At 59.2% G+C, this 24,854-nt stretch overlaps 1 protein-coding gene and 1 long non-coding RNA gene across 2 annotated transcripts in view; one reads left to right on the forward strand and one right to left on the reverse strand.

The window, feature by feature from the left end:
• LOC132217896 (uncharacterized) overlaps window positions 1–24,387 on the reverse strand; it is an 86,399-nt gene extending 62,012 nt beyond the window's left edge. Inside the window, exon 1 of the long non-coding RNA XR_009449032.1 lies at window positions 24,223–24,387. This is a non-coding gene — a long non-coding RNA (uncharacterized LOC132217896). The remainder of the gene's footprint in view (window positions 1–24,222) is intronic.
• NATD1 (N-acetyltransferase domain containing 1) lies at window positions 1,640–20,565 on the forward strand. Its single transcript, XM_059668311.1, has 3 exons — window positions 1,640–1,902; window positions 15,084–15,202; window positions 17,210–20,565. The coding sequence occupies exons 1-3, from the start codon at window positions 1,800–1,802 to the stop codon at window positions 17,324–17,326; spliced, it is 339 nt and encodes a 112-aa protein (XP_059524294.1). The 5' UTR covers window positions 1,640–1,799; the 3' UTR covers window positions 17,327–20,565.
• Window positions 24,388–24,854: the final 467 nt, after the last annotated feature.

The following is a 24,854-nucleotide window of genomic DNA, read 5'->3' on the forward strand; positions in this document are numbered from 1 at the left end:
TACATATATACATACATATACATACATACATACATATACATATATACATACATATATACATACATATATACATACATATGTATACTTATTCTTACTCTATTTTTATGGGGTGTTGTGTGATGGTGTGTTTTAGTTTAGAGGGAGAGAGAGGGAGAAGCATCAATTGGTTGCCACACACACACACACGCCAACTGGGGTTCAAACCCCCAACCTGGGCATGTGCCCTGGCTGGGAACTGAACCCACAACCGTTTGGTGCTCCAACCAACTGAGCCACACTGGTCATGACTGCTGTATATATTTTGTTTTGATTTTGAAACATGTGACTATATTAGCCAAAAATTGAATTAAAAATATCATTAAAGAGCCCTGACCTCTGTTGTTCAGTGGTTAGAGCATCAGCCCAGCAATGAAAGGTATCATGTTCAATTCACTGTCAAGGGCATGCACTGGAGTTGCAGGTTCATTCCTGGCCTGGGAGTGCGTGTGGGAGGCAACCAATCCATGCATCTCTCTCACAGCGATGTTTCTCTGTCTCTCCCCCTCACTTCCACTTTCTCTAAACATCAATGGAAAAAATATCCTTAAGTGAGCATTCACCAACCAACAAACAAAACAACCCAAATGCCCATCAAGGGTGGGCAAATTGTGGTAAAAGCCCATAACGGAATACTACTCAGTGATGAAAAAGGTACCCTCAACATAGAAGAATCTCACAGACAGGATGAATGAAAGAAACTGTACACTAAACAGTATATACCATGTGGTTTCATTGATGTGAAATCCTGGGAACAGGTAGAAGTCAAGGCAGCAGCGACTTCCAGGGGTGGGACACGGCTCAGAGGGGGCATGGACGCCCTGGCATTATTCATCTTGCCTGGATGGTGGTCACCTGGGAGTGAACAGCAAGTTTACACTTTAATTAGCAAACGAGTAAAAAGTAACCTGTAGTCCCGTGACTCCGCGCTGCAGCTACCGGTGGGAGCGAACACGGCTTCAGATGGAAGCCGGTGCAGGGGCAGCAGGGGCCTGGCAAAAAGAAATTGGACCCGAGAGTCCTGTCCCCTCGCAGCAAGTCCCTGGTCTTGTGGGGACGCCCTTTCCGCATCTTTGGCTTGAATCCAGGCATCTCCAAGGCTCTGCCTGCGACTCTGCCTCTGGAGGGCGGTGGCCTTGCGCTATCTCAACCCCACAGCCGGTCACCGGGGCGGGGCCGCGGGGCGCCTCCCCGTGGTCTCGCAGGCCCTGGGCTGCCCCCGGCTCCTCTGTAGTCGCGGTACCTGTTTCTCAGCTGAGCTCGCCGAGTCCTCACTGAACCTCCCGGGAGCTCAGCAGGGTTTGGCTAGGCACAGGCCGCGCACGCAGCAAGTGCTGAATAAATGCTGGCTGCGAGGGAATCATTGGACTTTTCCTGCAGATCATGATACCTCTCTAAGGTGGGGTCCGTGCGGGGCCCAAAGTTACCCGTGAATCAAATGCAAAAGGGAAAAGTGGCCTCTGGCGGATGCGGCGCGCAGGGGGCGGGCCTGGCCCTTTAAGAGCGGACGGAATGTATCAAAACAAACCGGCCGGCACCCACTGGCCGCGAGCGGCACGTGACCCCGGCTGGGCCCGCCCCCTTTTGTCGGCCGCGTCCGAGTGTCAGTGTCGGCGCCGCCGCCGCGGTCTCCGGTGCGGGTCCCGGCCTCCCCGCGCCGCCGCCCGCGCCCCCCGCCGCGCCCCGCCCCTCGGCCCGCGCACTGCCCCGCGCCCGGCCTCGGAGCCGCGCTGCCCGGGGCCAGCGGCCTCGTCCCGTCGCGGATGGCGCACTCGCCGGCCGCCGTGCCAGGCGCGCAGGAGCCGGGCTGCCCCATCCGCGTGGAGCACGACCGTCGGCGCCGCCAGTTCACCGTCCGGCTCAACGGTAACGCGTGCCGGGTTGTCCTGCCCTTTGTCTGCGAGGGACGGACCCGCGGAAGCCACCCTGCCCGGCGCGGCCCGGCCCACGGCCCGGGGGCGGCGTCGCGAGCGCGCGCCGCGGGGCGACCTCGGGGGCGGAGGTTCCGCCCGGCGCTCCGGACGCCGCCGGGGCTGCGGCTCCGGGCCGGGTGGGGGCGTGGCCGACCCCGGGCGGGGCGGGGCGGGGCGGGGCGGGCTGTGGGGAGAGGCGCGTCCCCGCGGGACAGCCCCGGCCGCGGCCCTGGGAACGCGCACCTGCTCGGGCCGGACTGCTTTCCGGTGTTCCCCGAGGCCGCCGTCTGAGGTCCTGGAAAGCGGGTCGGCGGGACCTCCGCGCCCCGGGCGTTCAGTAGCTTCCGGCTGCCCCGGGAGCCTCCGCTTTGCTGCCCCGAGCGGCGTGGGAAGGCTCCTCTGGGCAGATGGAGGGCTGCTTCTCCCCAGGAAGGCGGTGGGGGGTGTGGTGTCCCTCTCGGACCCCAGGCCGCCTCTGCTGCCCCGTTCTCCCTCCCGCCGTGGGAGGAGCCGCGCACACCCCGGGTGAAGGGTGAGTGCTGGGGTGAGTCTGCGCCTGCAGCGCATAGCAAGTGCGAACAACGGACTGTCCTTACTTTTGAGACCAGAAAGCACAGGCAAGCCTTGCTTTCCTGGGAAGGGAGGTTCCTCCACACCCTCCTCCTGAGAGTTCTGAGAGTTCTAGATTGTGAAATGAAGGACCATAAACTCCCTGCATCCCATCCCTTTTGCTTTTTTAACTTTTTCTCCTTACCAGCTGGGCCGCTGTGGCAAGGTCCACGCTGAAAGGGCCTTCAGCGGCCACTGTGCCCATTCCTGCGAAGGGAAGGCAGAGGCCCAGGAAAGGGGGGGCTGGGAGCTGGGGCAGGGACATTCCCGAGACACCCTCCCCTCCCTTTGAGCCAGGCCCTAGCATATCCGTGCAGTGTGGGGCAGCAGCACCCTGTTATTGCTGGGGTAGCCTCCATGTGCCCACCTGCTGCGGGGGCAGTGGAGCCCTCGGGGTGCTGGGGGGGCAGTGGAGCCCTCGGGGTGCGGGGGGGGCAGTGGAGCTCTCGGGGTGCGGGGGGGACAGTGGAGCTCTCGGGGTGCGGGGGGGGACAGTGGAGCTCTCGGGGTGCTGCGGGGGCAGTGGAGCTCTCGGGGTGCGGGGGGGGCAGTGGAGCTCTCGGGGTGCGGGGGGGGCAGTGGAGCTCTCGGGGTGCGGGGGGGCAGTGGAGCTCTCGGGGTGCGGGGGCAGTGGAGCTCTCGGGGTGCGGGGGGGACAGTGGAGCTCTCGGGGTGCGGCGGGGACAGTGGAGCTCTCGGGGTGCGGGGGGGACAGTGGAGCTCTCGGGGTGCGGGGGGGACAGTGGAGCTCTCGGGGTGCGGGGGGGACAGTGGAGCTCTCGGGGTGCGGGGGGGCAGTGGAGCCCTCGGGGTGCGGGGGGGGCAGTGGAGCCCTCGGGGTGCGGGGGGGCAGTGGAGCCCTCGGGGTGCGGGGGGGGCAGTGGAGCCCTCGGGGTGCGGGGGGGGCAGTGGAGCCCTCGGGGTGCGGGGGGGCAGTGGAGCCCTCGGGGTGCGGGGGGGGCAGTGGAGCTCTCGGGGTGCTGCGGGGGCAGTGGAGCTCTCGGGGTGCGGGGGGGGCAGTGGAGCTCTCGGGGTGCGGGGGGGACAGGAGCTCTCGGGGTGCGGGGGGGCAGTGGAGCCCTCGGGGTGCGGGGGGGGCAGTGGAGCTCTCGGGGTGCTGCGGGGGCAGTGGAGCTCTCGGGGTGCGGGGGGGGCAGTGGAGCTCTCGGGGTGCTGGCGGGGCAGTGGAGCTCTCGGGGTGCTGGGGGGGCAGTGGAGCTCTCGGGGTGCGGGGGCAGTGGAGCTCTCGGGGTGCGGGGGCAGTGGAGCCCTCGGGGTGCGGGGGCAGTGGAGCTCTCGGGGTGCGGGGGCAGTGGAGCCCTCGGGGTGCTGTGGGGGCAGGAACTTGCTGCGGCCCCCGGAGGATGAGGTGTGGAGGAAAGCTTTATTGGTCCCGCCTCCCGCCCCGCCATGGGAAAAGTCCCATCTTGTCTTGGCTGAGCGAGGATGAAAGCCACTGCCCGGGTGTCCGCTCCACGTTGAAGCCCAGTGCAGGCGCATCTGCGCGCTTAGCTCATGTTCCAGCTGCTGCCCATGGTGTGGGCCCCACGGAGCCATGGGCCGTGCCCCTTCTGGGGCCACGTGGCAGGCGAGTGTGGGTCATGGAACAAGAAAGAATAGGAGCATAAAGTGGCGAGAGAGAGAGAAAGTGTCATTTTCTGGGGATTTGAACCAAAGATTTCTCAAACTTGCCATGGGCTCCACCCTCCCAGCCAGTCCATGGCTCCCCAGGCTAGACTGACAGGCAGGCATCTTCCCTGCCTCACCCTGACTTCACTGCACGTGCGTCCGTGTCTCTCTTTGCTTTCTTCCTGTCTATACATATAAACACCTAAGCGACCATTCCACTGTTGGACGTTCAACTGGTAGCTGTGATGCATACTGGCCACCAGGGGGCAGACGCTTCAACCGGTGGATTGTTTTGCTACTTACTGGAGTCCGGCTGATCAGAACTGGGCTAGACGGGCTGGACATGCCCTGGAGCCCTCCCACGGCCCCTCCCCAGCCGGCTGGCCTGCGATCCGGGACCCCTTGGGGGCTGTCAGAGAGCTGCAGCCCAGGCCAAGGAACCCCACCGCACCCGGCCTCTAGTTATTAGTGTGAACTAGCTAGTCACGATGGTAACAGTCCCATTTTATGGATGAGTAAACCGAGGCTTAGACACCAGGGCAGCAGAGACTTTCCAGCATCACCAAGTGCCAGAGCCAGAACTCAAACACTGTTCTTTGCACGTGGAAGCCAGTCCCCCCGGCGGTGGTGCTCTTGCTGGGGAGGGTACGGAACTCCAGGGTGGGCTGCAGGGTGGGGCGGCCCATTCTCGCAGGGTGGTTTTATTCACTTGCAGCAAGTAGGAGAGGAGATTGTATCCGGAGCTCTGCCTCCGCGTCTATACACTACTTGGTCATGCTTGATTTCCTCTTTGCAGTTGGCTACTTTTATGTTTTTGAAGTTGAGTTCCTGTCAGACTCATCCAGTTTACAGCTGGCCTGCAGACTACTGTGCGACATGTTAACATGCAGCAAGACTAGAACTCAGTAAGCATAGCCCAGACCTTGAGATCCTGTCCTAAGAGGGGCCTCTGGCTTTTCAAATCCTCTTTTCTGAGGGTCCAGGGCGGCTCTGGCTCCCTGGTGCTCAGGCGGTGCTGTGTGCTCACAGGGACAAAGGAGAAAAGGCTGTTGGGGGTTTTCCTTCTTCCTGATGAGTCCAGCCAAAGGAGACCCCGCCCCCCCGCCCCCCACCCCCCGCGCCACCCCCCTCACTCGGGCCCCCAGAGCTGGCTGTGGTCACAGCTAGACGTGCCCAGCCATGTTTCTAAACATGCCCACCTCTGGAACCTGCTGCCCCGACAGCTAACTATAAAGTGTTCCAGGGACCCCAGCCACCCCAGGGTGCAGTGTGAGACTGTCTGTCCTCCTTCCGCCTGCACGCCAGGCTCTGCAGCCCGGCCTGGTCCGCCTGGCGTGGATGGGGGGGGGGCTGGGGGAGAGGGTGGGGGTGAGAGCGGAGTCATCTGTGTCTGGGGCCGCCCTGCCTCAGCGGGGAGGGTCAGTGTGTAGCAGCGTCTCGGCCGCCCTGAGCCAGCTGACTGTGCCTGTAGAGCAGTGGTTCTCCACCCTGGCTGCACATGAGAATCACCTGGGAATCTTTTTAAAATCCTGATTTCTGGGCCTCATCCTCCGGAAATTCTGTTTCTTTGTTATGGGGTGGGGCCACAACATTAGTAACAAAGAAACAGAATTTCTGGAGGATGAGGCCCGGAAATCAGGATTTTAAAAAGATTCCCAGGTGATTCTAATGTGCAGCCAAGGTTGAGAACCACTGCTGTAGAGAGATGTGAACACAGGCTGAGAGGTCAGTGGCCCTTGGCCCCCGGGCTGGTGGGCCCCCTCTGGCAGCGCTGGCTGCTGAGCTTCCTGCCCAGCTTGGTGCGGGAAGGGGCTGAGCAGCTGTGCTCTAGGTGGCCCGGTACAGAGGCTCTAACTCACCCTCTAGCCCGTTGGTGGGTGCGGACACACGGCTCTTCTGTTTCACGAGTGAGGACACTGACTTGCCCGGGGCCCCTTGGAGGGAGAAGGGTTAGGGTCTGGTCCTTATGGAGTGGCTGGAGTGTGCCAGGCCCTGTGCTAGGTGTCAGGGACGCATGGGGTTGGCGTCTCGAGGACAGCAGGCAGCACCCACCCATCCCCTCACCCCCGGGAGCTGCCCAGGAACCAGGCCCTGAGAAGGAGGCAGGGCAGGAGGGCGAGGAAGGGCTCTGTTCAGAATCGGGTGCTCAGGAGGCCTCCCTGGGAAGGTGGCGTTGAAGTCAAGACCCAGCAGAAGCGAGGAGGGTTCGAGGGGGAAAAACTTTCGAGTGAAAGGAGCAGTCGGGCCGAGGCCCGTGGTGCCTGCCTGCCTCGGGCAGCGGAGACTGGAGGGACGAGCGGTGGGCCATGTGGATGTTGTCAGGAGGTCCTGGGGCAGGTGGTGTGAGGCCTTGGCTGTGACTCTGAGTGAGGCGGGTGCCCAGGAGGGTCTTGAGCGGAGAGTAGACTGGCGGTTCCAGGCTCCCCTGGCTGTGGGGCGGGACAGCAGGGAGCTGGGCCCTGCACTGGGCCGGGCAGTGCGAGCAGAGGGGCGGGAATGGCCCCTGCAGGCAGTTCTGAAGGAGGCTGGCGAGGTCCCGCTGGCACGGGCTGTGAGAGGATGCTCGACTCAGGCTGGTCAGCCCTCAAGTCCAGGTTCGGAAACGCTAGCTTGTGTGTCACCGCTTCATAGTGGGGAGAGCAGGGCGCCCAGCCTGTAGGCAGCTAAGCCACAACCGTGCCCACCTTGGATGGCCCTTTCTCTGGCCTTCCCTCTCCCCTTGCCACCAGGGCTGAGCGCCCCACTTGCTTCAGGGAGGGTCTGATGCTGCTGTCCCCAGAGCCTGTGGCAGTGGTAGAGTCAGTCCCAGTGCTGACCGGGGGCGGGGGCAGGAGGGTGCCCTGTGTGAATGCCCGTGGCACTGGCCAGGGCAGCACCGCAGGCCTTGACCCCAAAATGGCACCGCTGGCTGAGCACCTGCTGAAGCTGCGCCACACACAAGCTGCTGGCCCTTCCTTGAGGCGGTGTCCACCGGCCACCCTTCTGCAGTCGCCTGGGTCCCCAGGGTCCACCCCCTCAAGGCAGACGGAAGGGCCACGTCAGGAACATCAGAGCTGTGTGTGACACCCGCCGGCCAAGTCCCAGGCCTCAGTCTCCTGGAGGCGGAGAAGGAAGCGCATGGAACAGGGTGGCACCAGCAGGGACCGCGTGCGCAGACGTGGCTGAGGAGGCCTCCACGTCATCCGCCTCCATCAGAGCATCTGCGTGGGGACAGGCGAGGAGCGTCGCGGCCACCACAGCCTGCAGGAGGCCCTGGGAAGTGCCCGCTGGACCAGCAGCAGGCCCTCCAGGCAGCGCTGTGTGCGCACCCGCCAGGCCAGCTTCCGGAGGTGCTCTCCAGGGCAGGGTGGGCGGAGGAGGGTTCCTGGTTCCCAGAGAAGGTGCTCTCTTCCCGGTCAGCTGCAAGCCCACCCTGACGTCATCCATGAGATGTGCACCGAGAAGAACGCCCAGCTCGGCTATGAGGTGTAGGTGTGCCCAGCAGCGGGCACACCCGGGCACTCGCAGACACAGGCAAACCCGAATCCTTGTGAATCATGCCGCAGGCCACCCTGGCCGAAGGCTGCAGGGGACAGCCCTGGGTTTTAAAAGTCATTTTCTGGGCCCGTCCTGATGGGGCAGGAGACAACCATCCTGTTCGAAATCACCTTTGGACTTCACGACGGTGCGGGCGGGCCTACCTCCGCTTGTGGTGAAGGTCAGCCGGTGCTTTTTGTTTCCCCCACACGGAGCATAGCCCGGGGAGCGTGTCATACTCCTCGCTTTAAAAACAAGTCTGTGTCCTTCTAACGATGTTTTGGGTATTTTAAGGACCATGAGGAGTTTGATTTGAAATTACACAAGATCCCTATTGTGGGAGTTTTTTTAAAAACAAACTGTTCTGTGATTGCTCAGCCCAGCCTCATGTCTGTTGTTCTAGACCCGCCTTTTCCTTCTGTCGTTTTTCAAACAGCACTTTTTAAAAATATATACATTTTAAAAATTGTATTTTTAGTGAGAGGAGAAGGGAGAAGAGAGAGAAAGAAACATCGATGTGAGAGTGGAGCATCGCTCGGCTGCTTCTGCACCCGAGAAGGAGCCGCCCCGGGCACGTGCCCAACTGGGGATCGAGCGAGGGCAGTGCCTTTTTCTTAATCCTCACCTAGGGATGTGTTTTTATTGACTTTAGAGAGAGGAAGGGAGAGGGAGAGAGAGAAAAACATTGATAGGAGAGAGAAACATCAATTGGTTGCCTCCCGTCCGCACCCTGACCGTAAATGGAACCCGCAGCATTGTTGACTGGTCACAAGTTAACTTGTGTCTTTTTCTCTCCTCGTCCATCGGTATTTCCAGAAATGGGACGAGCAATCCATCTAATCCTTCCATCCGTCTTTCATTATGGGGAGGTTTCAAAAAGATGTGTCGCGGCAGAGAACGTGCGAGCGAGCTCTGTGCAGACCCTGCGACCGGCCGGCCGGTGACCGGGTCTCCCTGGAAGGCGCTGCCGGGAGGGAGAGCGGCGAGCAGAGAGGAGTGCGGGCCGGCCGCTGGCGCTGGCGCTGGGGAGAACGGGCAGGAGACGCTCCGCCGCCTTGGAGCCGAGGCCGACATTTCAGCGCCTGTTCCGTGTGGAGACCCACAGTGTAGGTGAAATAACCAACTCATTTTTTGATAAAGAGTTTTTCAGTCTGTTACCTCTCACACCAATTTACACCATCGCCACATGGGAAAATGCCACAGAGCCTCTGCTAGCTCCTGACCGTGGACACGTTGCTTATACAGATACAGAGAAGTTTCTCGGTTTAATTATGTTGAAGGGACTAAGGAAGAAGCCGGATGGAGAGATGACTGGTCATCCGATCCTTTACTTGAATCGCCCATATTTCCAAAAACCATGGTTGGAGCGAACACGGACATTCTCTCATCCGAACGATGACTCACAACATGTAACACGGACCGTCTTCACCAAGTCCCGCCCCTTTGGGCCACTTCACCTCTGAACTTAATGTTGATACACCAAACAGCGGCTCCCACTCGAGGGAGCAGGGACTCCAAGGCGAGCGTGCTTCGGCTGCAGGGCGTGTGATCGCAACAGCAGGGACGGCGGGATTTTAGTGCGGACACTTGTGAACGCGGGAGTGGCTGGAAGTGCAAACTCGAGAGATACGGGTGAAGGCAGAAAGTTACAACAGACTGTGTTATCCGTCGTAGGGCCTTTTCTTGGTTCTTGACATCGTACTCACCAAGATAATTACTACAACAGTGTCTGCAGCTGAGCTGTTACTGAGGCACAAAGCCCCAGCCCGTGGAAGAATGAGGGGGAGCCACGGGTGCCACCGCGACGAACAGAAACGTCGCCAGCCCACGGGGCGCGTTCTGGCCTGACACAGCTGGTCAGCAAGGTGCTGAGAAACTGCCTCCACATGTATGCTCTCCAGGGGAGACCCGAGCCCCCCCATGCCAACCCCCGAAACCCTTCGCTGCCTCAGTGTCCTTCCTGGCATCAACAAGAGCTGTGTGCTGCAGGTGTGAAGGTGACTAGGGGACCCCACAATTGATGTGTGTGAAAGACCCAATGAGGAGCAGCTGGTGGTTTTTATGTAGAAACTAAATCATTCTCAGTAAATAAATCTCTGCTTTGGAAACTAAAAGGAAGGTTCATCTGTGGCCCTAGAATCCTGGAGCTCCCGTGGCCTCCCACCCCACTTGCAGATGGGAAGTCAGAGGTCACAGGGTCGGCTGCCTCTGGCCTCCCTCTGCCCCCACAGCTGGTGCGTTCAGATCCCTGGAGACCAGGTCCCTGCGTGAGCCATGCAGCTGCCCCAGGAAGCCCTGGGCTCATAGCACCGTGATAGCCCCTGGGGCCGCCCATGCAGGGCCAGGGAGGTGCCTGGTGTGGCAAGGGGACCAACCAGTAGCTCTCCTGGGTAACCCAGGGTCTGCCTTCATGTGCTTCCCCACTGTGTTGGCTGGTCCCCTGAGTTTTCCCAAGCCACAGCCCCCTCTGCCTAACCTCTGAGCCACCACCCTGTGGCCCCTCCCCAACCAGGCTCTGCGTGTGGAGAAGCCCCACATGCCAGCCGGGTGTTCCCGGGGTCTGCTCCCTGCTCCTGTACCTACTCGTGCTGCTCAGCCTTCTCACTCCCAGAGGGAACAGAAGCCCTGCCTAGTCACCCATCTGTCCAGTGGGCGTGCTGACCTGCCGGCCACCTCTCAGCACTGAGATGTGCTGGGGTCCAGCCCCAGCAGGTCCAGGGGTTCCCGAAGGTGTGGACAGAGTCAGCGAAGAAGGAAGGACACAGAGGCAGAGTTCAGTTGATCAGCATAGCCAGGTTCTCTAGCCAGGTTCTCTTTATTCTCCTGTTACCTCTGTATTTATACCAGTTGATGTTAGTCCTATCCATTCTCTTCCAAAGGTTAGGGCGTTTGTTATCTCCATTCCAAGGTCACTACTCTACTGTTCTGTTAAGCTACAAGGAAGTAACTGAAGGAGATTATCCTAAGTAAAGATTATGTAGCTTAAGTGTGATTGTTCGTAGTTAAAGTGATTAATTACCTGCCTGGCACTTAGTTAAGGGGTTTTATTCCCTCCCTAACTCCAGGGGAAAATCCCTACCTGGGGAAACAACCTTTCTCGCAGAGGTGACCCTGGTTAGAACACATAGCGCTAAGAAGAGGAGCAAACATATTAAGAACAGTATGCTGTATACGCCAGGTCCCTTGAAACATGCTGTGCAGATGTTTCTTCCCTGCAGCGACTGTCAAGCAGCAAGGATGGACCGGCTTCCGGCAAATTCCCTCTTTTTTATTTTTTAAATGACAGCGCATATAAATCAGCAGCCACCTCTCGGATTGGGTTGTTTAAGACTCAGAAGAAGACTTGTTTGTGGCTTTGCCAGCAGGTCAGTCCAAGGCTTAACCCTATATCGGCTCCCCACAGATGGCCGTGGAGGTGCCGGCTGCCTGGCCCTCTGCACAGACCCCACGTCTCCCCCCAGAACCCTCTCCTCCTCCCCGCCTGCAAGGGCGAGAGTTCTCAATGACCACCTTCCCTGATAACTTCTTGGGGCTGTTGGTCCTGGGGTAGAGGCGAAGGGTAGGGTCTCTTATGACCTGAGTAGCTTTAACTTTTCTCAAAACGACTGCAGACTGTGGGTGCAGCGTGACTCTCGGGCCCAAGAGGGGCAGAGCGATGATCCGGGACAGGTGAGGCCTTGGGCACGAGGTGTTGGAACTGTCGAGTCACCTGGCAGAGCGTGGACGGCCCAGGCCTTCCCCTGCCTCGGACTCGTTCCTGTGGCCTCCTTTGCTAGTCAGGGTCGGTCACTCACAGAACCCAGCCCTGCCCGGGCTCTGCCCACAGTGCTGTCAGCAGAGAGAGTGGTGCCCTGGGCCCAGCTGCCCGCACGCCCATCGCAGAGGGCGAGTACCCAGGCACACAGCCCTGCCCTGGCCTCTGCTGGGGGCAGGGGACCTCTGGGAGGGGACATTGGGCCATCTTGGGTCACAAGGAGGAGCCAGCCCTGGGAGGCACTAGGCAGTGGGGGGAACAGCAGGCCCTGCGCACTAAGGCCCCTGAAATCATGTGCCTGGCCCTGCCAGGGCGTTAGGGTGAGTCTGACCAAATACAGCAGGCTACATTTTTTAAAATATATTTTTATTGATTTCAGAGAGGAAGAGGGAGGGAGGGAGGGAGAGAGAGAAACATCAATGATGAGAGAGAATCATGGATCGGCTGCCTCCTGCATGCCTCACACTGGGGATCAAGCCTGCAACCTGGATGTGTGCCCTGTCCGGGAACCAAACCGTGACCTCCTGGTTCATAGGTCGTCCTTCAACCACTGAGCCCCACTGGCTGGGCTGGCAAGCTAATTTTTGAGGGCTAAATTTTGTATGGCCCTCCAATGATGTTACAAATATCCCAGTGGCCCTTGGCAGAAAGAAGGCTCTCCACTCCTGCTCTAGGAGGAGGGAGGCCAGGCAGAGGGAGCCATCTGGCAGGCTGGGGGTGGAGAGCGGGTGTGTGAGGGCAGCCAGGAGGCCCGGGTGGCTGGGCCGGAGCCCTGAGCAGAGGACAAATGGGGTCTGACTCGGCTTCCCTGGTGGAGGCAGAGGTGCCCACGGAGATGTGAGTAGCAGTGGCCAGAGTCTCAGCATGTTTTGGAAGTTGTACCCACGGACTTGTCTCAGGATCAGCTCAGAGTCTGAGAGAAAGACAAGGCAAGGAGGTCCCCCGGATCTTGACCTGAGCCACAGGGCTTCGCCATTTTCTGGGGCTCTCTAAGCAGGTTTGAGGGAAAAGGAGGGGCACTCTGGCCATGTTGGGTGTGGGTAGTCGGGACTCTAAGACACAGTTGCCAGGCCACAGACCAGGGGCTCTGGGCTGCCGCCAGCACGGCGTGGCCCAGCCGGTGTGGAGGGGCCCCCGTCGCGCATGCTTCCCTCACGCACGGCTGTGCCCGGCGCTCGTCTCTCTTTCAGGCAGAAGAGCTTTGCCCGTCGCCAGCCAAGTCCATGCGTCACGAGTGTGACTGCCTCCGGGCCTCCGCGTCCCATCTGTGAGCAGGGCTCTGAGTCCTGCCCGTTTGTAAGGGTTTCATGAGGCTTCGTGTGTGCAAGGAGCTGAGCACGGGCCTGTCTCCTGCCAGGCCTCGCCTGTGAGCTGCAGCTGTGGCACCTGCTGTCTCTGAAGGCGCAGGCCCAGGCTCTGGGGAGGGGCCACAGGTCAGCCTCGAACCCCTAGGGCAGTGATGGCGAACCTTTTGAGCTCGGCGTGTCAGCATTTTGAAAACACTAACTTAACTCTGGTGCCGTGTCACATACAGAAATTTTTTGATATTTGCAGCCGTAGTAAAACAAAGACTTATATTTTTGATATTTATTTTATATATTTAAATGCCATTTAACAAAGAAAAATCAACCAAAAAAATGAGTTCGCGTGTCATAGGTTCGCCATCACTGCCCTAGAGTGTCTGGCAGAGAGAGAACAGCGTAGTTTAAAGGACTCATCTCCCTTGAGCGTCTTCCCTGGCCTGGGCACTGGGGACCAGCAGGAGCTGATGAGCCAGGATGGGGGGCAGCCGCAGGCCATTTGGGGATCTGTTCCATCCATGGCCCAGCGGCCACTTCGAGGGTATTGATGGAGGGAACGGGCAGGCGATGAACAGGGAGACGAGCAAACTTCCAAGGCGTGAGGACCCGCCGCCTCCCTCTTGAGAGCTGGCAGTGGTGAGAAGCCGAGATCTTTCCAGTGGCTCGCAAGGCCCCCCGTGATTTGGCCCCAGAGCCTCCAGTGTGGCTTACTTCCACGCTCCCCGCTCGCTCCAGACACCCTGCTGGCCTCCCAGTGCTTCTTGCACCATGTGCCTCAGAGCCTGTGCGCCCCCACGTGTGCTCTTGTGTGCCTTGCCCCTCAGGCCTGTGCTCGGGAGAGGCCTGCCCTGTGCACCCTCCCCTCCTCGGCTGCGTCCATCTCTAGCTTGTCCCCCAGATCAGTCTTGTTTATAATGAGACGACTTCCTGTCTGTCTCCCTCCAGGAGGGAGCGTCTGGTCGGTTTTCTTTACTGTTATACCCAACGCTGAACCCTGCCTGGCACGTAGGCCCTGATGCGTTGGGGTAATTAAATGGCCAGGGCGGCACGCAGGCCGCTCCCTCCGCTGGCCCCTGTGGTCCTGTTCTGGGTGTGTTGAGTTACCCAGCAGGTGTGGGAGCCAAGACCAGAGTCCCAATGCACGGCCAGGGCAGGCGGCAGTGGGGCCAGAGCTGGGCCCGCCCACCAGAGCAGCCGTCAGGCCTGAGGAGGGGATGCAGGGGCCCCTAGGGCCACCCTCGGCTGGACCGTTAAGGGGAAGGTATTCCAGGCAGAAGAAACTGCCTTGGAAAAGGCCTGGAGGCAGGAGGCAGAGCAGAGACTGGTCTGAGGCCTGGGCTCCCCTTCGCCTGACTCGCCGTGGGGTGTGGGTCTGAGTCTGCATCTGCACACAGGGTGGTGGCCTGAGCACCGCCCCTGAGCGTCAGGAGGACCGGAAAGCCCCTAACAGGATGGGTGGAAGTGGTTGGATGGGTGGATGTGGTTGGTTGGATGGATGGATGGATGGATGGATATGGTTGGATGGATGGATGGGTGGAAGTGGTTGGATGGGTGGATGTGGTTGGTTGGATGGATGGATGGATGGATGGATGGATATGGTTGGATGGATGGATGGGTGGATGTGGTTGGATGGATGATGGATGGATGGATAGATGATGGGTGGATGAATGGATGTGGTTGGATGGATGGATGGGTGGGTGGATGATTGGATGGATGCACAGAGAGACAGATGGGAATAGACTTTGGCTGGAGGAGCCCCTGTTAAATGTTTCCCAGTGGGACTCTGGGGTGGGCTGGTGAGCTCCAGGCTTGGCAAGACTGCGAGGGCACAAAGGCCTGTTTGCTCCGTCTTATGTGCCAGCGTCACTTCCCTGTGGATGCCAGTGCTGCACCTTGACCTTTTCTGGGCCTGGCGAGAAGTCCTGCTGCGTGTCGTCTGCTCTCCTGTCTCTTCGGGCTCCGGTTCAGTGGGGGCTTGGCAAGTCCTGCAGTCACCCAGCGCTGGGCCTGGGCCTGCAGACCCTGGAGGGAGTGCAGGTGGGGACACAGATGGCTGGGCTGGGGGCCCTGGGGGTCCTGGGATGCTGAGACAGAATAACAACGACTCACGGTGGCCTGGAGTATTCTGGGTGTTGTCCTAGCATTTTACAGAGATGACTCTTAGTCTCCAAACAACCCTACATGGGGTGTTTTATTATGTCCCCATTCTATGGATGGGGAAACTGAGGCACGGAGAGGTTATTGAGGCTCCAGCTCCAGCAGCCTGGCTCCGACGCCTTCTCTCCACTCCAGCTGCCACGCTCACGTGTCTACCCTCCCCTGCAGGATGTCACGATCGGGCCGTCCTGCTCTACGAGTACGTGGGCAAGCGGACCGTGGACCTGCAGCACACCGAGGTCCCCGACGCCTACCGCGGGCGCGGCATCGCCAAGCACCTCGCCAAGGTAGGGCAGGTGGTGGGCCCGCCGGCCGGCCTCAGCCTGTTTCTTGGCCAAAGTGCAGATGGGTCCCACCCTGCTGCCAGCCTGCAGCTGGGAGTTGGCGAGGGGTGTGGGGAGGGGGCAGCAAGGGGGTGGCTGTGGGGCGGAGGGGGATGGGGGGCTGTGGGTCGGGTTGTGCATGTGGCTGTGGGGTGGCTGGGAGGCGGGTGGCTGTGGGGCGGCGGGAAGGAGTGGCTGTAGGGTGGGTGGCGGCGGGAGGAGTGTGGGGTAGGGAGGGGGCTGTGGGGCAGCGGGGGGGGGGTGTGGAGTGGCAGGGGGGTGGGGGGGGTAGGCGGCGGGGGAGGGGCAGCGTGTCTGCTGGCCCCCTGCTCCTGGGGCTGGGCGGGGGGCGGTGGTCCTGGGCCCAGGCCCCAGGTTCTGCACGGCTGCGGCCCAGGCCCTGGCCCTGCTGTGCATCAGGAGCTCGTGGCTGTGTCCCCGGTGCCCAGTGTGTCCTGGGTGCTCCGTCACTCTCAGAGCGAATGGGTGACAGTGTTCAAGTAAATTGGCTGGTGCCCCACCCCCTTCTCCCCAAAGCACCTCCAGCCCCAGCTGCGGGGAGAGCAGTCTGACTGCCAGGGGACTTGCGCCTGGACCAGAGAAGCCTTTTGTGTCCCTGAGGCTGCTCCTGGGCTGGCTCCCCCTCGCCCCACACCCCCAGGCCTCTGTGCCTCTCCCACCCTCCATGGGACCCAGAAAGAACTGAGAGCCCTGGCCAGTGTGCTCGGTGGTTAGACTATCAGCCCGCCCACCCAAGGGTCGTGGGTTCGATTCCCTGCTGAGGGCGTGTACCTGGGTTGCAGGCTCTATCCCTGGCCCTGGTTGGGGCACTTACGGGAGGCAACCCATCGATGTGCCTCTCATTTGGAGGTTTCTCTCTCCTCCTCCTCCCTCCCTCCCTTCCACTCTCTCTAAAATCAATAGCAAAAGTATCCTTGGGTGAGGATTAACAAAAATAAATAAAATAAACTGAGCTTTATGACCTGGGAGCGGGGAGTGGAGCCCTCTCTCCCCCTAGAGCAGTGGTTCTCCACCTTCCTGATGCCGCGGCCCTTTCATACCGTTCCTCATGTTGTGGTGACCCCCAGCCATAACATTATTTTCATTGCTACTTCATAACTGTCATTTTGCTGCTGTTATGAATCATCATGTAAATATCTGATATGCAGGATGTCTTTTCATTGTTACAAATTGAACATAATTAAAGCATAGCGATGAATCACAAAAACAATATGCAATTATATATGTGTTTTCGATGGTCTTAGGCGACCCCTGTGAAAGGTCGTTCGGCCCCCAGAGGGTCCGGCCCGCAGGCGGAGAGCCGCTGCCCTGGAGCCTGCCTGCCGGGCCTGAGGCACCGCCCCTGCCCTTACTGTGCCGGCACCTTCTTCGGCTTCCGGTCTTTTCTCTGCAAATGGGAGGCCAGCTGGTTTCTGTCACGAGAGGCTGCCACCCGGTCGGGTGGGCTGCGTGGAGGACAGAGGCCGCTCGGGGCGGAAGGTCAAAGGGCCAAGTACGTGCTGCTGCTTTTCATCAGATCAGCCGGCCACCCACACTGTCCTCGGCTGTGTCTCAGCCGACGTCTTCCTGGTTACTGACCCGCACCCGAGGGCATGTTTCCCGCTGAGTTTTAGAGAGAGTGGCAGGTGTGGTCAGGCAGGCGCCAGGCAAGCCCGAGGGCCCTGACGGGGGAGGGCAGGCTGTGGACAGGAGCCCGGGGCGTGCTGGATGACCCGACAGGCAGCAGGCGGGGTCTCCAGGCTCAGCCCCTGCCCACGTGGCCCTGGCTGTGGGCTGTGCTGGGCGAGACGACCTCCCGGGCATTTCGGGAAGAGCTCAGCATCCAGTCCTGGCTTCCTGCCTCCCGTGGCCTGTGCTCCAGGCAGTTTCCCCACATTCCCAGCTCCCTCTCTGACATGCGGGTGGTGACAGCCGAGGGTGGGCACCGACCGCTCTCTCTGCCCTGCGCAGGCTGCCCTGGACTTCGTGGTGGAGGAGGACCTGAAGGCCCACCTCACGTGCTGGTACATCCAGAAGTACGTCAAGGAGAACCCGCTGCCGCAGTACCTGGAGCGCCTGCAGCCGTGACCCTGGCTGGGGGCAGGCGCGCCCTGCCAGACCTCTCCTCGCCCTGGCCCTGCCTCCGTGCGCTCTCGGGCAACCTGGATCCCATGGCGGTGGGCCACTCAGCTGTTTTGTAAGGACGCTCATCGCCCCGGAGGCGGCTGGCCGAGGATGGACAGGTCCGGTGACTGGCAAGGGGAGGCCCGGGGCCGCATCCCGGCAGCTCCTGCCTGCAGACCTGGCGGCTTCTCGGAGACCGTACGGCCTGTTGTGGGCCGGCCTGTGCGGCCCATAGGCAGGACTGGGACGCGGACCGGCATCCTGTGGCCCGCTGCGCCCCTTGTGTTCCTTGCTCTGTGATTGGCACCCCCTCACCACCCCTGCCACTCGGTCCTATTTGCAGAGGGCGTGTTCCCAGTGTTGAGAGGAGCAATAAGAAACTATGTGCCAACTCCCAAGGGCACAGCGCCAGCTGCGGCTGCCGTCAGCACTGCCCGCCTTCCTCCAGCTGCCCGCCTGGCAGGGGTGGCCGGGGCCGTTCTCCCTGATGTGTGCGGCCGGGAACCATGGCCTGGGCATTAGCTCAGGCTCACGTGTGCACAAGGCACGCGCAGCACGGAAGCTGAGTGGCAGGCGGTGTGCCGGGCAGAGAGGCTGGGGGGAGCACCAGCTGTCCTCTCCCTGGTGCCTGTGCCCTAACTCCTTGCCTCCTTGTCTGTCAGCTCTGCGGGAACCGAGGTCCCGCCCCCTGTGGTTGCCCTGCCCTCTCCATCTGCCTGTCGCCAGGGCAGCTCCAGGGGCTCCAAAACCTCCCAGGGACCCTCCACCCTGGCCCGGGCCCTGGGTGAGCTTCCTCAGAAGGGACCCTGTGGAGCAGAGGTGGGAGGGAGGTGAACTGTCCTCAGAGCCGTCCTCACCACCAGGAAAGACACTTTTCTGCAGAGGCTTCCCTTCGCTGCCGCAGCCTCAGGGCACCTTCCGTGGGAGCAGTGGCTGGGCACGGCCGTGACCTGCACGTGCATGCTCTGGCCCCAGGGAGCCTGGGAATGGCAGAGGGCACCTCCTTCCGGCTGTGCTCCCCAGCTCTGCAGTGTGCTATATGAGGGCCAGGGGAGCGCCTGTCCCCCTGTGCTGGGAGTCATGGGCCAGCAGGGGGTGGGCACAGCTGCCGGGCCCCTCCCAAGGCTGGGGCAGCCCATCCTGGCACAGTTGAAGAAGCGGGGGTAGGCCTGAGCGTGGACAGACCGGCAGGGTCTTTTCTCTCCCTCCTTCCCTCCCCACTCACACAAGTTTACATACAGATTTGTCATGCGGCTCAGCGAGCTGGTGCCCTCGCTCTGCGGCCTGTGGGTGAGGTGGCACAGTGCTAGGAGGATGCCCGTCGCGGGGCTGGGACAGGCAGGCTGTGGGGCGGGGCCAGGGCACTGTGTCCCAGCCTGCGCCTGTGTTCTAACAGCAGGTGACGTGCCATGCGGGGCCAGCAGGCAAACAGAACTCGTTAATTGAACCAGGAGCTGCTGGGGGGGGGGGGGGAGTGGGTAGCCTTGGCCCAGTTCCTGCAGGTGTGGCCGCCTTGCCTCCGCGGCCTTAAAGTGCCGCTGACCGCCGCGGGCCGTGCTGCGTGGCCGCGGGCCCGGGCAGCAGCGAGAGCCTGACGCTCTCCGGGCTGGGGACACGGCAGGCCCGGCCGGGGTGGCCATGGCTGGCCGCCTCTGGTGCTGCCCCATGTGTCTGGCATCCAGCCCGCCCCCCTCCGCCGCCCAGCCAGGAGGCCGGGAGCCCTCGCTGTGTCCGGGGCGGCACCAGCCCCTCCCAGGGGGTCGCTCACAGGCCCGGGTTCCGTCACATCTCACTTTGATTTCAAAGCAGGTCGTAACTCACGTGCCTTTCCCCTCGGGACCCGCTCTGGGTGACGTCGGGCCAAGGCCCTGGGCCCCTTTGTTGTGTAAGCTCCTGACCAGAGCGCCGGACATGCGTGTCAGCGGGAGCCGTGGCCGGCCTCAGGCCGCCTGTGGGGTGGCCCTGGGTTTACAGTGACTGAGCTGAGGCACGGTGAGGTGTGGGAGCCGCAGGTGTGAGGGGTGGTCGGGGCTCCCCCCCCTCCACCCCTGCTGCCCTGACCTCGCTCGCAGCCCAGCCGCTCCAGGCGGGGAAGGACGGTGCGCGTGCGCACAGGGTGGCCGCGGTCTCACAGCCAGACAGCAGGGCCACCAAGGTCTGGGGGGCACCTTGCTCCCGTGCCTTCGCCCCTTTCACCGCCAGCCAGGGCCCTGCCCTGTCCCTTCCTCCACCTGAGGGAAGGGCCATCTGAGGCCTGGCCATGCCTTCACCGCAGAGTGGCTGCAAGGGGCTCACCTGGAAGAGGCGGTGATGTCATAGGGCCTCACATCAGCTGCTGCTCTTAGACGTGTCTCTCTCCCCCACAAAGCCTTCTCTTGGGGCTTCTAGTCCAGGGGAGCGAGATGGGGTGCCCATGCCGGCCTGTGGGGGCAACGTCACAAATGGCCTCAAGACAGGATCGAGGGGGCCCTGGCCGGTGTGGCTTAGTTGAGCACCGTCCCATGCACTACAAGGTCACCAGTTCAGTTCCCAGTCAGGGCACCTACCCGGTTGCAGGTTGATCCCCAGTTGGGGTGTGCAGGGAGGGGGGACTCTTTTCTGAGTGGGATGTTTCCCTCCTAGTTCCCAGCCTGGGGGTCACCGTGCTGCCCCCAAGCACAGGAGGAAGAAGAGGGCAGTGCAGTGGCCAGGCCATCAGGCCTGTCGGATAGATGAGGGGGCAGGCCCTGTAGCCGCAGGAGGCTGGGGGGCAGGGGCAGGGTCTGTGCCCATCCCCCTCCCCATAACACAATGTGCCCTCTGTCTGCTTGCGAGGACGGCCTGGGAGGGCCGTGCACTGTCCCTGCGCCTCCCCTGGTCACTGGGAAGGCTGGGAAGGGCTCTGTCTGGAGCCGCAAGGTCCGTGGCTGACGGGGATGCCCAGTGGATGCTGAGAAGGTGGATGTATGCCAGGCCACTGTGATGGGGAGATTGACGGAGCGTCCACCATCCCCTCACTTGGTCCTCAGCGCAGAAGCCTCTGATTGGCTGATGTCTACCCAGATGTCCCCTCTGCTGTTCTCAGGGCCCCCTTCCTCCAGATCAGCACCCTAAGTTTTCTATGAGGGCCCGGAACTGTAGCCCGCAGGCCCAGTACTGGGTGGTTTTCAGTGGTGTCGTTCTCATGGCTACAGGATATTAAACAGATTCTTTTCTGGCTCTCAGAGACGCGCTCTGGTTCTGTCCTTCCGCCGGGAGCTGAGTCTAGTTTCTTTCCCGCCGACTCCAGGGTGGTCCCAGAAGCCCCCCCCCAGGGCTTTGTGGCTTTATTGTCCCCACCACAGTGACGAGGGGCAGCCGGGCAGCCTCCCAGCTCCACCTTCGAGAAGCGCCTCGCTCAGGCTCATCAGATAGGTGAGAGGCTAACATGTCGCCACCGGCTCTGGCCTTCGAGAGCTCCATCTCCCCTGCAGGCGAGGTGTTACTGGCCCAGTCGGGCTGTGTCGCTGGCCGCAGGTTTCCGCGTGTAAGATCGTGTCTCGGGCCATTCTTGCTCGAAGGGCAGCCTGCACAGAGTCGGGAAGGAAACTGCTGCAGGTGCTTTGGACGGGCCCGGTGTGGGGACTGGCGGTGGAAACCGCTGGGAGGATGGGAAGAGCACAAGTAAGAAGGCGAGGTGACCCCAATACTAGCAAATGCACGCAGCTGTGGTGGCACGGAGCTGGAGGAACAGAAGTGTTACCCAAAGCCATGTCCCGGGGCTGCTGCTGGGCCCTTGCCCGGAGCGGTGGGCGGGCCAGAGGGTGGAGAGCCTGGTGGTGAGAGAGGTCGCTCCGCTCGTCCGTTCCCACTGTGGACACAGAGTGCACCCACCAGCCTCTCGTAGCAGGTGAGTCCGAGTCTGCGTTCCAGCCGGTAGCATGTGCGTGGGAGTGAGGCGGAAGCCACCACGCTCCGTCTGTCTCCTTCCGTGCTGAGCGCATGATGACCAGGCTTCAGGGACCGGAAACTCGCCGGCTGTACAGAACACGGGTCCCTGCATCGCTACGTGGAGAAAACCAACCTGTCAACTAATTCTCCTTTTGGCTTGTTATTGAGCAAGAACTGCATATCTGTCGTGTTTTCAGCATTCTACATGTTGGGGTCTGTCATACCAGGTAGTGGACTAACACCTTGAAGTATGGTGCGTCTGTAATTTAAAACCTGAAGTACATAGGATTGGCTTAGTGATTAGGCAACAGGGAACATGAACATAGATATTGCAGAGTGGAAAGTAGGAGGCTCATGTTATGCAGCGGTAAAGTGTTTGTAAAAATCAAAACTTGCAATAACTCGAAGGACAGACCAGGGACGTAGAGGCTGTGAGTCCAGGGGAAAGAGGTGGGAATGAGCCAGCCACCCATCCGTGTGTGTTGGTTCCTTCATTTGTAGTGAGGTGTAAGGAAGAGATCCATGCAAGCAAGACACTGTTTGCCAACACAAGGGGGACTGAACGTGTTTGAGGCGGTGTAGTGTTGGAAAAGGTAACAGCTACAGGACCCCAAATGGCAGGAAATAAAACTGAAAAAGGCCTGTTAGAACATTCCCAGCTTTATAGACCAGGGCCTCAGCCCGCAGCAAAGGTCCGAAGGAGTCTGCTGACTGGGTCCATTAGCTCAGCGAGGCACCCTGGAGGCATCAGTGAATTAGACACACATGGCTGAGAAGACAAGGAAGCAAAGAAACGGAGCCCCTGGAAGCCGTGTTAGAAAGAACCGTGGGTACAGACTAAACAGCCACAGCGGGGCCTTGACTTACGAGTTTAATTCGTTCCGTGACGGAGCTCGTAACTCAAACTACTCGTATGTCAAATCAAAAAGTGAACGAGTGAGACACGTGATGCTGGGCTGATGTTGTGACGTTCACTGTGACGTTCGCTGTGCCAACTAACGGTGGGGTATCTGAAGCTGCTCGTAACCCGAATTTTAGCTCGCAACTCAAAGCAAAAAATCGGCCGAGAGACGGCTCGTATCTCGAAAAACTCGTTAGTCGGGACACTCGTAAGTCAAGGCCCCACTGTACTAGAGCAGCAAAGGCAAGAAGGGAGAAAGCCAAGGCGATTGATTTATCTCACCCACTGAACAAAGTTGCCTGAGGCCTTGCCCAACAAGAGGACCAGATGTGTGTGCAGACATTCTGAGATCAGCCGCAGCAATGCAGAAGGGGGCCTGGACGCCTAGTCTGCTGCCCAGGGTACCTGCAGGGAGCTCTGAGCCCTCGGGGAGGGTACAAAGCCCCCTGGACCACCACCGGGCGGGGCGCTCACTCCAGCTGAGCTGCCTGCCTGCTGGTGCTTCACACCAAGTGCATTCTTGATGAAGTCTTGTTTGCTTCCACACTGCTTCCTGTCACCCATCTGAGTCCTTCTCAGGAGACGAACAAGCCTTGAGGAGAGGAGAGCCGCCTCCCCCCACCTCTGGCTTGGTGGCTCTCCGGTAACATCTTTTCTGGGGCCATGACTCAGATTAGCACCTGGGACGGGGCTCATCACTGCCCAGTCATCTCTGATCCCGGACAACGGATTGCAGTGCGTTCAGTTCCTCTGGGGATTTCTTTTGCAGCATCACAAAGGTTAGCAAGACAGACTGGGCCTCTGCCCAGGGGCACAAAATTGAAAGTAAAACCAAATGAGTGCCCAGGCTCACCAGGACTCCAAATAAAAGGTAATTCCTCCCTCCAGTTCAAGTCTTGCATGTTCTTACATGAATAAGGTCCTTGTGGAGATGTTTGGGGTTTAACCCTAAATTGCACAAGGGCCTCAGGGGCTTGCATTTCACTTGTAATGAACTGACCGGCTCATCCAAGGATGTGCACATGCGCGCTGGCACTCAGCTCTCCAAGCCCTTCCCATTGCCTGAGACGGCAGGAGAGGAACCGAGACACATACGAGGGAGCGGGATGGCCGGGAGCCCTTCCCACCGGCTGCACATTTGGACGCACTACATAAAACCCTATCTGGAGCATGGCCCAGAGAGAACCACGTTTACGTCATCAGTGAGGTGTCCGTCTGCTGCCTTTCTCTGCCTCTGCCTGTAGGGCACATAGGAGAGGAACTTACTGTATATGCAAGCCAAACAGTACAGATCTAATTACAGATATTTCCCCTAGGTCGGGGAGGAAGGCCCTTCCCGTGAGGGTTTATATGAACATTGTAAGGAACGACACTGGCCAGAAGCTGTTAACCAACAATGATTATCGTGTGAGCAGAGCTTCAGGCAGGACACCCTGGTTGAACAAATTGAAGCTAAGATCTTACGGTTATTAGCCAGGCTGGGTCAGGGTCCTTTACTCCACCCCATTAATTCAGGTAATGGTTCTGCGCCAATTCTGGAATGAATGGGATAAAGGGACCTTCTTCATGTACATACTCCAAGCTCTAATACCTAACATTGAGACACAAAGATGATATCTTCAGAAGGGTGACAGGCACCGCAGGGAATGTTGGCTTTGTCCTACTGAACCTTACAAAAATTTACAGGCTAACAATAAATTACCTGCTTGGAATATACCTTCATCTCAAGGGCACATGGAACATGCACACAGATAGACCACATGTTAGGACACAAAACAAGTCTCTACAAGTTCAAGAAAATTGAAATCATATCAAGCATCTTCTCAAATCACAGTGGAATGAAATTAGAAATCAACTACAGTAAAAACACCCCAAAACATTCAAACACATGGAGGCTAAATAGCAAGTTATTAAGCAAAGAATGGGTTAACAATGAGATCAAGAAAGAAATAAAAAAACTTCCCAGAAACAAATGAAAATGAACACGAAACACCCCAAAATCTCTGGGACACAGCAAAAGCAGGCCTGTGAAGGAAATTCATAGCACCACCTCAAAAAACAAACGAACAAAAAAAGAAAAATCAACAATAAACTATTTAACCCTACAATTAAAATAACTAGAAAGAGAACAACAAGAAAATCCCACAGTAAGTAGAAGGAAGGAAATAATAAAAATCAGAACAGAAATAAATGACCTAAAGACAAAAAAAAAAAATACAAAAGGTCAATGAAGAGCTGGTTCTGTGAAAGTATAAACAAAATTGATCCATTAGCAAGACTTATCAAGAAACAGAGAGAGGACTCAAAAAATAATATCAGAAATGAAAGCAGAAAAGTAACCCCTGACACCACAGGAATGAAAAGGACTGTAAGGAAACACTATGAACATCTATAGGCCAACAAGATGAACAATGTGGATGAAATGGACAAGTTCCTAGAAAAAAAACAATCTTCCAATACTGAAATAGGAAGAATCAGAAAACCTGAATAGGCCAATAACAACTAATGAAATAGAAGCTGTAATAAAAAAAACTCCCAGCAAACAAAAGCCCAGGGCTGGAGGGCTTCACAGGGGAGTTTTACCAAAGATTAATACTCCTCAAACTATTCCAAAAACTCCAAGAGGAAAGAATATTTCCAAGCTCTTTTTATGAGGCCAGCATTATCCTAATTCAAAAACCA

Source organism: Myotis daubentonii, chromosome 16 (assembly GCF_963259705.1).
Source record: "Myotis daubentonii chromosome 16, mMyoDau2.1, whole genome shotgun sequence".
Taxonomy (NCBI): Eukaryota; Metazoa; Chordata; class Mammalia; order Chiroptera; family Vespertilionidae; genus Myotis; species Myotis daubentonii.